We start from the raw sequence: 14,250 nt of genomic DNA, 5'->3' as shown, positions 1-14,250 counted from the left end.
GTAATGGTAGGAAAGCCCGTAAGTGTATGTCTGCAAAGTACAATAACAGGCCAATGCACTTACTGTGAGAGGAATTATCTTTATGATTTTCTTTAATTCTTGTAATACTTGCAGGTAGAACTTGAAGAAGAAACTGACAATGAGGGTTCTTTTAAATTCCACCATTCCCCCTGGAGCTGAGCCTGGGGGAGAAATTTCATCTAGGATCAGCCTATAAGCTTCATCTAGCATCAATGTATTCCAGTTCCTGTTAGGGGGAAAAACAAAGAGCAACTTAAGTAGTATTTCCAAATGAAACATGTGCTATAAAATGTCAGGTAGTAAAAGAATAATTTTTTAGGTACATTTTATTTAAATTTTTTTTATAATTTAGAATCACAATTATGTTAGAACTTTTCAAAAAGAGAACATATATTTAGTCCACTAGCCCTCTTTTACTGCTTTTAATATTTAAGAGATATGTAAACATATGATTAGAGTTGATGGTATGAAATGGAGACAGGGAGAGAGATTGAGTGTATGACTTCATTAGCGTAGGATATTCCTTGATGAGGAAACTCCATTTGCCAATACAGGCTAGTACCTTCTCTCCAACTTATAGTTTTAGAAAGTTACCTAGAGAACTAAGAAGTTAAGTGACTTGCCCAGGTCGATACAGCTAGTACGTGTCAGAGACAGGGCTTGGTCTAGGACTGCCTTTCTCTATACTGAAAGAATCCAGAATTGGACATTGTGTTTGCCTCACTGTAGAATGCAGTGTAAATTCGAGATAGTAGCTGATTTTTTTATTACAAGATGTATTGAAGGAGTTCAATATAATGTGTATGTTATGGGGAGAGGAGAGGATGGGGCCCACAATATTGATGTTGATATATCCTATCCCATCTTGCCCTGTTCCCAAAAGTTGGACTGGAAATTTGTTGATTTGCTCAATAAATTAGCATTTAGTCTACTGTTGGTATAAAAGTGGTAACTCAACTAGGTAATATAGTACATTAGCATATTATATAATGTTCAGTTGTAGAATATGTAATTCCTTCATCAGAACTTCAGTAAGTGTAGTTGCTTCTTGTCATTGGAGGTAGTTACTTTCTATAAAGTTGCTGTAAACATTAATTAGCAAATATTGAACCATTGCTCCTGGGGAAATACAGGGTTAGGTTCCTGCAAGCCTCTGGTCATAATATTTACTTTAACACTTGCCAGAGTGGTCTCACATACAGATAAGCAAATTTCCTCTTCTTTTTTCCTGACTGACCCTTACCATGGGGCAGTGAGATGGCTAAGTGGCTCAAGTGCTAAGCCTAGAATTAGGAAGATCTGAGTTCAAATCTGGCCTCAAACAATTACCAGCTGTGTGACCCTATTTGCCTTAATCCACTGGAGAAGGAAATGGCAAACAACTCCAGTATTTTTGCCAAGAAACCCCATGGACAGAAAAGTCCTTGGGGTTATGAAGAATCAGACACTATTGAACAATAACAACAACCCTATTGTTGATTCATGACCACTGAACTCGTGGCCAACAGCACTACAACTCATCCCTGAATGAAACTTCTCTAACACATATACTGTCTTTGTAAATTACGTCACAGCCTTCTTGTACTCAGGAATACCGGACAGCACTTCAGCCCTCTGCTTGGGGGCCATTTTTAAACAGCAAAATCACCAACAAATAGCGCAAAAATGCAAAAAACAAAACTAAAACTAAAACCCCAAACCATGGCACTAAATAGACTCTTAAAAGATTACTTATATGCAGTAAGGAAGCTGAAGTAAAGAGCCGAACATTGGCTTAGCTTTAACCTCAGCTGGGAATGTGGCAACTCAAATTTTTTGTTGCTCTGCACAAGTTCCTGAGTGACCCTGAAAGTACCATGAGTTATGATTTTGGAGTTACAAATAAATTTTAGTGAGTAGGTGAATTCACAAATATGAAATCCTCAAATAACGAAGATCTACTAGATGTATACCTATTTTACTTATTTTTATTTTTCTAGTCCTTTACTAATAACCCTAGGTCTTTAGCTTGGTATTCAAGGACCTATCATAGTCTGGCCCTGGGGTAACATTTGTTCCAGCCAAATTAGACTTTTTTTCTTTTTTGAACACATCCCACACTTTCTCACCTACCTACAATGCTTTTTTATCCATGATGTCCTTTTTTCATCTCAGTCTGTTGAAGCAGCCATCAAAGCCCAGCTCAAATGTTACCTCTTCCCTGAAAGGCTTCCTTCATACCCCTCAATTTTCTGCGTGTGTGTGTGTGTGTGTGTGTGTGTGTGTGTGTGTATGCTCAAGTGACAAAGAGAGAGAATTTCTTTTCCTCCCTTTCCCCATAGCACTTTGTGTCTTTCCAATAATTCAAGTTTGCCGTATATCATGGTTATGTATGTATGTTTTGTTGCCTACTGGTTCCTTGAGGATGGGGACTGTCTTGATTATCTTTAATAATAATAATAATTGACAAAAATAGCTTAGCTTTAATATTTGCAAGATACTTTATTGTACAGGTGAGGAAACCAAGGCCTAGAGAGATGAAATGACTTGCTTAAGGTAGTAAGTGGCAGGGTCAGGATTTGAACCCAAAACTTTAAATGCAATACTCTTTTCCCCAAATTAGAAAATCTCCTTCCATACCTACCAGGTAAATAGTTTGGGTGTTATTTCCATTTTACAGATGGTGAAACTCAGACTCAGAAAGGGTTAAGTTACTTGACCAAAACAAATAGCTAGTAAGCATTGGTGGCCAATTTGAAACCTTGACTCTGCGTTTAATACTTCCCCCACTATACACTTTTACCCACCTTTCTTTGTCTTTGTGTCCCCTGCAGGGCTAATACATTTTTTTGTTTAGTCATGTCTGATTTTGTGACTCCATTTGGGGTTTTCTTGGCAAAGATACTGGAGTGGTCTGCCATTTCTTTCTCCAGCTCATTTTACAGGTGAGGAAACTGAGGCAAAAGTATTAAATGACTTGACCAGTTCTGAGACCTAGTAAGTGTCTGAGAGCAAATTCAAATTCAAGTCTTCTTGAGTCCAGGCCTGGCCCTCTATTCACTATAACACCTAGCTGCCCCTCCTGATATACAGTTGGTGCTAAATGAAACTGTCAAATTGAATCAAAACATCGACTCTCTATTCTCTAGAGAACTTTTATTGATACTTTGTATTTAAAAAATGGCTAAAATGTAATAGGTATATGTGTGCCACATAGAAAGGTAAGTCCATTTTCATGTTATAGTCACAAAATGACAACTTGTTGATGGAAAGAACATGGAGCAGTGGAAAGAGGGGGGTCTGGATTTGGAGTCAGAGGCACTGGGTTCAAATGTCAGTCCTGTCACTTACTACCTATGTGACCTTAGGCAAGTCACTTAACTTTCTGGGTCTCATCTGTTAAAAAAAAAAAAGTGGGAGTTGGTCTAAATGAATTCTAAGGTCTCTTCTTTATCTATAGCTATTAACCTGTGACTGTTTACATCATTTGATATTACTGAAGCTTGTCTAGTTCACACTGAGGACAGACAGACAGACACACACACGTTACCTTCCTAGCAGCTGCTGGCAAGATTTATGTGCACTAACAGTGGTGGATCCTAAGCCTCCGTAGAAGAGACTAAGGCCTGCGATGATGTCTGTGTGTTCTTTGAAAAGGACTCTCATTCCACAGTTAACATCGGGCAAGGCGTTTTGCTGACACTGGGCCTGTCTGAATGCTGCCACAAATTCCCACTGTGGAAAGAAACCAGTTGGGATGTTTAGATGTGTCAAAGCAAAGAAGTGCAGTTTAGACTTTTTAGTTCTAACACTCGCTCAGCCCCAACTAAGTGAATAAAAATAACAGCCAGCATTTCTATAGACCTTTAACATTTACAAAGCACTTCTGTTAATTCATCTGATCTTCACAACAGCCTTCAGATGTAGATGGCACACAGTAGGTGCTTGATAGATGTTTATGGATTGATTGATGTAGGTGCTATTATTATTTCCATTTTACAGTTGAAGAAATAGGCGGAGAGAAAATAGGGTTACATAACTAAGTGTCTAAGGCAAGATTTGAACTCAGGTCCACCTGATTCTAGAGAGGTTCTATTGACTTCTCTTATTTACTCAAAGAGGTGATCAACTCCTCACAAAGATACTTAGACAGTTGTACTGTACATTACAATGTGACAGGCTATGTTTTCTCAGTGGTCAATATTCCCCAGCACAGAAAGTTATTAAAATAAACCCTAGGAAACAGTTTCAATTAAGTTATTATTCCCAGGTGTCATAGACAGTATAGATGTGGTTGACAGAGAGCTGGATTCAGAGCCAGGGAGGTCCTGGGCTCAAATCTTGTCTCTGACAAATCCTGGCTTTGTGCTTCTGGGCAAGTCACTTAACTTCTCAGTGCTCTAGGCAACTTTGTAAGTTTCAGAGATGAGTGTACGTACATGGGTGGAAGGAGTTTCTTCATTTGGGAATTGATTGTACTAATGACATTACAGGTCACTTCCTTTCCCTGTTATTTCTTCTAGTTCTTCCTTCCATCAGGATAGCCAAACCCTGGCAAGACTGGTAATTTTTTAGGCAGCTTGCTTTGAGTACTGTGAAATCTGCCATATTCTTTTGTGGATAAAAATAATTTTTATTTTCCCATTATCTTAAGTGAGAGTTGGGAACAGAATGATCACATATATAGTGCCTACTGTGGTTTACAAATATTATCTCATTTGATCCTCATAACAACCCTGGGAGGTATTATTCTCCCATTTTACAGATAAGGAAGCTGACGCAAAAAAGACATTAAACAATTAGTCCAGGGTCATACAGCTAGAAAGTGTCTGAGACCAGATTTGAACTTCTGTCTCCAGATCTACACTCTTATTCACTGCACCACCTACTTTAAAAAGGAACCTATAGAAATCTGTAGCCACTGGCAGACTAAAGGAATCTAACTCTCAATGCAAGATTCCCTAGAGCTGCTATGATTGTCTCAGTTGCATCCATTCCTGACCACCCTCTGCTGATGAGAGAAGCCCAGGTCCACATAACTGGGGAGAAAGGAGGGACTCAGAAGATCAGACAATGTTAGAGGATATGAGCTATCTACATAGACAAATGTTTGACCAGGAAAGAATTTGAAAAGTTCCCATCCATTGGATCATGGATCTAAAGCTGGAAAAGACCTTAGAAGAGGTTAAGATTTATCCTTTCATTTATAGAGGAAGAAACAGAAGTTCAGAGAGGTCAAAGGACTTGTCCAGGGTCATATCCCCAATAAGTTTGGAAGATAGAGTTTGAATCCAGAGCTTCCTAATTTCATACCTATCAATCTACTTACTAGGAAATCATCTTGTTCAAAGTTCTAAATGCTTGAAAAACATGAAAAGCTTTCTCTGAGTCTTTCCTCATCTGTAAAATGAGGGAGTTGGCATGGTTCTAATACGTTCTAATATGTTTTAATTCTTTTATACAACATGACTAATGTGAAAATATGTTTAATAAGAATGTATATGTAGAGCCTAGATTCAATTGCATACTATTTTGGGGAGGGGGAAAGAATTTAAAACTTATGGAAGTGAATTTTGTAAACTAAAAATAAGTAAATTAATTTGTTAAAAAAAAATGAGGGAGTTGGACTAGATGACTTCTAAGGTCAACCAATTCTAAATCTATGATTCTAATAAAATCCTGGCTTAAGATCCTAGAAAACATAGTGAGCTCATGTGTGAATATGTATCTGGGTTATTTACCTTTGTTGTTGAGAACATGCCATCACTAAGGCTAACATGGTATATTTTTTTCTCCAGATGGACCAATTTTCACTGGGAAACCTTATTTTATAACCAGATACTATCCTCTTAATCACTGTCTCAGAAATGCAACCCTTGATCATAAGAAGAATGAGGAAAGAGTATTGGTGGATTTTTCCGGACCTATTGATCCCAAAGCAAACCTCATTGCTTCCTCTCATGACTGTGGCCATTTTACCTTGGGGCAATGATTGATGTGATATGACACGTGATTTTATTACAAGGTTGGTCTTCCTTCTGTTTAGTTTGTTTTTCAAAAAAAGTTGAGATTAAAGTTTGTTAAGAAAACTCTGTCAAAAATGCCCCCTATTTCTTACCTTTTCAGAGTGTGGTATGTGCACAGACTCCAAAATTTCCTCAGGCTTCAGGTCTGCATTTGCCAGGCCAGTGAGAAAATGTTCGTTTAAAGGAATCTGACGTCTTCCTTCTGGGGAAGAAAGCAACAAGTTAAAAGGACATGCACATGTCAACTGGAAAAGGGAACAGTAACAAGGAAAGCTTCCTTGACACCACTAATCAGTGATGATTATTTCCCATGAATTTTATTTACAGAGTACTTAATTTAAATCTTTCTGAAGCACTTAGCATATATTAAATTATCTTATATTACAGTTTTCTGTGTATTATACTACAATCTTAGATGAATCAAAATTGTATGTGATCCAAAGGACAAGAAAAGATCTAAATGTATGTGACTTATCTACTATTTAGATTGTAAGCTTCATGTTGCTCAGTCATTATCTATCTATCTATCTATCTATCTATCTATCATTTATCTATCTGTCTATCATTTATCTGTCTATCTAATCTATTTATCTATCTGTCTATCATCTATCTATCTATCTATCTATCTATCTATCTATCTATCTATCTATCTAATCTGTCTGTCTGTCTGTCTGTCTATCCCCCTGGCATGTAGGAAGACTAAGACATGGGAGGAGTGCACACTCTCTCATTTCTCCCTTTGCTGTCTTTCCTTGGGCTCAGCTCACTAGGAGCACAGACTCAGTGCATCCTGAGCATGCAGGAGAAAGCTATTCATTCACAACACTTGCTGTTGCATGTACTCTTGCCTTGTATGGAGGAGATACTTAGAACTGGACTTTACAGCTTACAGGACTTGTTCTTCCTCTTCCTCCTCCTCCTCCTCCTGTCTTTTTAAAGCTGGGACTACTGCTTTACTCGGTTTCATCATATCTTACCTTTGGACACCAGATTGAGGGTGGCATTTCCTGCAGCCAGAATTGGATTCAGATCTGAATAGCCATGTCGGCTTATGACATGTCCCCCTAAGGACTGTACAAAGGAAATTATTTTCTCAGTTTCAGTCACTTTACCTGATCATATTTTTATGTATACACCCATACAAACATGCATGCATGAGAGCAGGGTTTAATAATTGCTTATTGAAGTTGTAGCTTAAAGATTGAGTCTCTCTTGTTTACAAAAGGTTCAACAAGAGTTCAATGTAGTGAAAAGGGAACTGGATCTAAAAGTCTCAAGACTAAGACCCCTCCTTGGTCCCATTTCTTCATATGTATAATGGTCTGGACCACAGGTGGGGAACCTGCAGCCTTGGGGCCACATGTGTCCTTCTAGGTCCTGAAGTATGGCTTTCTGACTGAGTTCCAATTTTACCGAACAAATCCTTCCATTAAGGGGATTTGTTCTGTGAAACTTGGATTCGTTCAAAGGACCACACTTGAGGACCTAGAGGGCCACATGTGACCTCCAGGCCATAGGTTCCCCACTACTGATGGACTTAGGTCCTTTCTGTGTCTGAAATGCTATGATTCTTAGAGCAGCTGAGCCCTTTGCTTACTTACCATAGGAGGGTGGTATGAATACCAAGCAGTGGCAGTGTGACTTCCCTTCCTACTGCCAGTTTTGAATTTAGAGGGACCCTTTAAGGGGGTGAGAATATAGCATAGTCTCCGTACAGACCATTGCTGGCCTCAGTGCACAAAGGTTGGGGACTAGGCAGCACAGATGTCTGTCCAATTGACTTTGTACACACAAAGATCTATTACATTATTTCACATTGCCTACCAAGAATGACCAGCCCCTTTGTTTTGCTTGACTATGTCTATTCTTAGCTTTTAACTTGGGAGAGGGAGGGGAGGGTAATAGGAGTGATGGGGGGAAAAATGGTTATTGTTTAAAAATGCACAGAAGGGAAAGAAGAACATTCAGAAGGAAAAATAGACAAGCGGGATAATTTTGAAAGTGATGTGTGGAGTTGTTGTGTACTTTAAAAAAATTAAGCAAGTAGTATGAAATGGATTTCACAGTTGTATATACAACCCCCTTTTTGTGTGGAACCTACAGCCATGTTCCTGATCTGTTGTCCAGCCAAACTTCTCAAGTGCTTCAAGAGAGCCTGATATGTCCGTGTTTTTTCCTCTGGAAACTTGGAGACTTCATCGGTCAGGATCTGCTTCACCTGGTCCAGGCTGCAGGCAGCCCCTATTGTCAGCCCTGAAAGCAAATTATTTTTCATCAGCAAAATGTAAGCAATTGATTAAAAAAAATTAGACCTTAGAGGTCATCTTATTCAACCCCCTTGGTTGTTGTTATTTGTACTTCCTTCTCAAAGGGGACTATGACATCAGGAAGGTGATGCCATGACATACAGGTGAATTGGATTTAAGTGAGGGAGGGCTGTGCAAAGTCATCAGCCTCACTGTCTCCTCCGGAGCCCTCTGGGAAACCCTTGAATTTCAAATGAGGAGACTGAAGTCTAAAGAGATTGTGACTTGCTCCAGGTCACAGAGCAAGTTAGTTGCATAGTAGAGACTAGAACTCAGCTCTCCTGACTTGCAGCCCAGTCGTATTTCATTTTTCCCATGCTGTGTCATGCACAGCTGTCACCTTGTAAATATAGGGCATGAAATCAGATAGCGTTTAAATGGTAAATAAAGATCACACAGAGTGAACTTTGTGGTAACTTGTTCTAAACACAAAATGTTATGAGGCATGTTTTACAATATATGCCTAAATGGGTGTAGTTTTATTTACTGATTTTGAAGCCTCTTGTCCATTATTTTGTGCATTTTTAATAATAAGTTTTATTTTGATTTCCACTAACAAGTTCAAGTATTCAAATACACAATCAAGAAAAATGTTTGAGAGAAAAATGATTTAAATGATTAAAATGTATCTAAAGGACTACTTTTTTTAAAAAAGGTTATTTAAAAAGAAAAACAAAAAAACTAACATTAACTTTAACAAAGTTGTATCAAAATTATGCTATGTTGCAGAAATACAGCTTCTGAACTTCTTCCCAAATATTTATCTGAGTTTTGTTACTGTTAGCATTGTATTTCTTTACATTGTTGTAGTCCATCATCCTTTCTTTCACTCCCTCACTTCATGTAAGTCTTACCTTATTTCTTTATATTCTTTGGATAATAATAACCCAGCTTAACTTGGACTCTGTCCCTGGGACACTGGGCTCTCATTGGTGAGTTTTTTTTCCCCTTATCTTGCCTAGAAATAGGCAATTGTATTGCTTCTCAATCACTTTCAAACCATGTTGCCCATATTCATGCTCCCTGCCTCCTCCTTCCTTATCCTTCTTCAAATACCCACCTTGGCCCCCTCCTCCTCCCAGTTCCCCCACTTCCCAACACTAACTGCTTTTTATGGATTAGGTGGTTCCTGAGGTCCACTTGTAAATATTCTATGATTTTTTTCACTTACATTGTAACTACATTCTATGGGATCTACTTTGGTAGTGAACATTTCAAGAGAGAATCAAAGAATTGGAACACTTGATGTGTAAAATACAATAGAGAATCAATTGGAGAAAAAAAAGAAATGCCTAGTAGTAGTAAGGGCCCTGTTGTTAATGACTAACAAAAGAATTGTAGTGAGTCCATCCATTCAGAAGTTAAAAAGAGCTCAGCAAAGTTTTCTTTAAAAGCATTCATCATTTTCACACATGTATAACCTATATGTAATTGCTTGCCATCTCAGGGAGGAGGGAAGGATAGAATTTGGAATTCAAAACTTAAAAACATATTAAACTTGTTTTAACATGTAATTGGGGAAAAATAAAATATAAAAATTTTCATCATTTTATGTGAACTTTTAGGTTCACAAAAGAGAAGTATTATTTGGCAGTCTTTCAGGTAATCTGATAAACATGGATGACCAAGTTCAGCTATTCAAATGAAATAATCCATTCAGGGTCCTGAATATGTCTCTTGGTTGTCTCTACTTCCTTTTGACCTATGTAGATATGCTGCCTTACAGGTAAAATTCTGTTTGCATACATCCATATTTCATTCTTTCCCAATTACTAGAATCCATTTGATTGTGTTCTAGTGAAATTGACATTTATTTCTTGCTGGTATGACAGAAAATAGGTTTTTTCTTAATTATATAATGGGAACACTAGAGATCATTCATACTTTAATTTCGGTTACAATATACCAAAAATTGTTCCATAAAGATGACTTTCATAAAGGGATAAGGATAAAAACTCACAATAATATAGCCCTTTATGGTTTGCAATCATGGTGGGGTCTTTTAATTTAGTTTAACTTGGACCTATATGGACATAATCTAAGAAATTTATTATTATTAGTAAAATCCTAGAGAGACCCATATTCACCATTAGAGAGACTATTAATCTTTTTTATTACATTATTGGTTCCTTAAGGTCAGGGACTGGAAGCTTTCATTTAATTTTCTCTTTCTCATGGTGTCTAATACAGTGACCCACTGATGGGTGTCATGATGGATTGATAGTGTTTGCTCATTCTTGGTTTTTTGCCATGACCCTAATTTTACAAATAACAGAATATCAAGGGTTATTTCTTTCTTTAGCTCACAGCAGCCCCCAACACCCTGAGCACTGGGATGAGAATTATTATGTCTCTAGGATCATTAAACTCCAAGCCAGGAATGATCTCAGTACCTGGGCAGGGGGTGGAGTACAGGGAAAGTTTTGGGCTACCTCAGCAGCAAGCATTGGACTTGAGTAGGGTCTTTGTTGTCACTTTTGTCTTTAGGAAAGAGTCTTTAATATGTGCGGGTGTCAGGAGTGCCTTCACCAACAAGCTAACCCGGAGTCAGAGCCAAGATGACAAAATAGCAAGAAGAACAGTTAAGCCCCCTTTCACAAGACCTTTAAATATACCTAAAAATGCACCAGACCAAGTCATCATCAGAAGATCCAAGAAAAAAAAGTGAGTCACAGTGAGTCATATTTACAGGCCAGCTCTTCAAAGGGAGAGAGGCAAAGAGGTTTGTGGACAGTGAAGATGGGGGTCTAGGAGTAACAGTGTGGTGTGTTCTAGTTCAGGGACAGGACATTAAACACAGAGGGGCATGACCTTGTCTAGAGTATAGGAATAGCTTCCAAGTGGAAGCTCTGTTACTCAATACTCAGTTCTGAATCACAGGTTCTGGGTGACTGAGTGGGAGATTTTCGCCTAGAGGTGGCATTCCAGGAATAGGAGCACTGTGGCCTCTAGGCTGTGTATTGAGCATGAAGCAAGTTCAGAAGCAAGAAGCAGCTAAGTTGACTCAGTATTAACCCAAGAACAGAGTAGGTGGGATTTCAGTTCCAGCCTCCAGACCAATCTGATACCCATACAGGAATAGCCAGGGTAGAATAGCAGACCAAAGAGGAGTTTACGTTTCTGTCACTCTGAATCTGTAGAGCTTTCCAGCTAACTGATTGTGGCAGAGTCCAGCAGCACTTTACTGGTAATCTGTCTGGGACAAGCCTACAGATATGTTCCTTAGACTCAAACCCAGATCAGGGTAGAGCAAAGAACAGGAGAGCAGTGATTAGGTTTTGTACTGAATCAAACTATTTTGGGAGCCCTGGCAACTCTCTGATCCCCAGCCTCAGCTGTCTGTGAGAGCCTTAGCTGCTAGATGGCACAGTAGATAAAATGCTGGACCTGGAATCAGGAAGACCTAAGTTCCAATCTAGACTCAAACTCTAGCTGTGTGACCCTGGGGAAATCACTTGTCACTTTCCTCATCTTTAAAATGGGGGTAATAATAACATCTGCCTCCTAGGGCTGTTGTTAGGATAAAATGTAATAATATTGTGAAGTGCTTTACAAGTCTTAAAGTGCTACATAAATAGTAGTTATCCTGGAATAACACAACACTTAACATTCCAAGAAAGCAGCAGTGAGACCTTAAAGAATTCAAGCTCAGCCCAGACATTTCTTCCAAAAATTCAGAGTGTATAACAAAGTCCAAAGTCAGAAAGTAGTTTAGAAGAATCAGCAGACAAAAAGAGAATCCCACTATAAAAAAATTATTGTGATGATGGGGACACTTGAGATACAGATTCAAGAGAGTGATTCTAAAACATTTACAAACAAAGCTCAAAGAAAAAGATGTCTTGGGCACAAGTTCACCTTGAATTCCTAGAAGACATAAAATAAGAGTTTAAGAAAGTTTAAAAAATTTTACAAATGAAGTGAGAATAGTAGAGGAATAAACTGAAAGAAGTGAGTTATGGAAATAAGAATTGGAAAGGGGATTAATAACTTGGTACAATATCACTCAAGGTACAAAACATTACTCAAGCAAGAAATTTCCTGAAAATTAGAATGAACCAGATAGAAACTAATGACTCCATGAGAAAATAAGAACTTTTAAAAGAGAGTCAAAAGATTCAAAAAACAGAAGAAAATATAATGTATCTTATTAGAGAAAAACCAATTGGTCCAGAAAACAGATTGAGCAGATAGAATTTAAGAATCATTGGACTAATTGAAATATATGACCGAAAGAAAGAAAGAAAGGAAGGAAGAAGGAAAGAAAGAAAAACTAGATACCACATATTAAGAAATCACGAAAAGAAAAATGCTGAAGTCTCTCAGAACCAGAGGGTCAAATGGAAATAGAAAGAATTCACTGCTTACCTCCTGAAAGAAATTACAAAATAAAAACTTCCAGAAACACTATAGCCAAAATCCAGAGTTTCCTGCTCAAAGAAAAAATATGGCAAGCAGCCACAAAGAACTCAGATACAGAGGAGTCAGAGTCAGGATTACACAAGATTTAGCAGCAAACCATAATAAAAGAGGAGAGAGTTAGGAATATGATATTCAAGAAGGTGAAGTATATAGGCTTAAAAACCAAGAATGACTTACTCCATAAAACTGAATGTAATTCGACAGGGGAAAAATTGGGTCTTTAGTGAAATAGAGGACTTCCAAGCACTTCTGATGGAAAACCAAAGCTGAAGAACTAAACAAAATGAAGTGCTTAATGTGGGGAGAGGATATATGTGTCCCTCAGAACCCTACGATCATCAGTGGTCATAGAGGAGTCTAATTAGATAGAGAGCCTGGGAACGGTTCTGTTCTCTTTTGATTTTCTTAGAAGAATGAAAAGAGGGGAAGAGGAATATAATAGGAGGGGGAAAGGATGGAGGAAAATGTCTCACATAATTGGAAGTGTGCAAGTAGAAGTCTATACAAACAAAAAGGAAGGGGTAGGGAGAGCAAGGAACACTTGAACCTTACTCTAATCTAAAATGGTCGAAGGAGTGAAGATACACACACACACACACACACACACACACACACACACACACACAAAGGTACAGAAGTATATTTCACTTAACAAGAAAACAGAAGGGAAAGGGAAGAAGGGAGAAAAGGAAATGAGGGAGGGTAGACTAAGTTGGGGGATTTGTCTTAAACAAAACAAAGTCTAAGGATGTACAAAATATTTGTAGCAGCTATTTTTGCAAATTGGAAACCAAGGGGGGAATCTATCAATTGGGGAACAGCTGAATGAGTCATGGTATGTAAATATGACAGAATATTATTGTGCTATAAGAGATGATGAAGGGCATGGTTTTAGAGAAGCTGGGGAAGATTTTTATGAACTGATGCGGAATGAAGTGAGCAGAACCAGAACAATTTATATAGTAACAACCATATTGTAAAGACATCTTTGAAAGGCTTAGAAATTTTGATTAACCACAATTCCAGAGAACTTGTGATGAAACATGCCATCTGACCCCTGCCAGAGAGGTGATGGACTCATAGTGTAGATTGAGACTTCTTTTTGGATATAATTGATGTAATAATTTGTTTTGCTTGACTATCTGTGTTTATAGCAAGATTTTTTCTCTTTCTTTCTCATTGGAGGGAAGAGGGGAGATGGTAGAGAGAGAATTTTTATTGAAAGAAAAAAATTTTAATTAAAAAAAAACCAAAGTTAACCCTTTTCCTGATTCATGGGGATCCTGGCCCTTTATCCCTGCTTATCATCCCTGAAGAGTGGGATGAAGACTCTGATGCCTACGATACCAAAAGAGGCAGAGGAGAATCTGTTGTCCTCTCTTCCAACTACATAGAACCCCACCATGAGACCTGGTTCCTCCTGCTACCCCCTATTCCCACTCATGAGGTGGGAACAAATCTCCTTAGTCACAGTTGGGTTGACTAGGTTCCTGCCC

The 14,250-nt window shown here is 38.2% G+C and overlaps 1 protein-coding gene and 1 long non-coding RNA gene across 4 annotated transcripts in view; one reads left to right on the top strand and one right to left on the bottom strand.

The window, feature by feature from the left end:
* The window catches only part of LOC140509591 (uncharacterized), a 29,758-nt gene extending 21,399 nt beyond the window's left edge, over positions 1 to 8,359 (top strand). The window contains exons 2-3 of the long non-coding RNA XR_011968830.1: positions 5,799 to 6,025; positions 8,130 to 8,359. This is a non-coding gene — a long non-coding RNA (uncharacterized lncRNA). The remainder of the gene's footprint in view (positions 1 to 5,798; positions 6,026 to 8,129) is intronic.
* Positions 1 to 14,250, bottom strand: part of LOC140509584 (aldehyde oxidase 2-like) — a 128,502-nt gene that overhangs the window by 77,244 nt on the left and 37,008 nt on the right. For all 3 annotated transcript variants that reach the window (XM_072617220.1, XM_072617221.1, XM_072617222.1), the window contains exons 11-15: positions 8,128 to 8,279; positions 7,004 to 7,097; positions 6,119 to 6,228; positions 3,551 to 3,735; positions 64 to 247 (exon numbers count right to left, since the gene is read on the bottom strand). In XM_072617220.1, the coding sequence (XP_072473321.1) occupies positions 64 to 247; positions 3,551 to 3,735; positions 6,119 to 6,228; positions 7,004 to 7,097; positions 8,128 to 8,279 (725 nt within the window). The remainder of the gene's footprint in view (positions 1 to 63; positions 248 to 3,550; positions 3,736 to 6,118; positions 6,229 to 7,003; positions 7,098 to 8,127; positions 8,280 to 14,250) is intronic.

This window comes from Notamacropus eugenii, chromosome 6 (assembly GCF_028372415.1).
Source record: "Notamacropus eugenii isolate mMacEug1 chromosome 6, mMacEug1.pri_v2, whole genome shotgun sequence".
Taxonomy (NCBI): Eukaryota; Metazoa; Chordata; class Mammalia; order Diprotodontia; family Macropodidae; genus Notamacropus; species Notamacropus eugenii.
The sequence above is the reverse complement of the archived record's forward strand: the minus strand, read 5'-3'. Positions and strand labels throughout refer to the sequence as shown.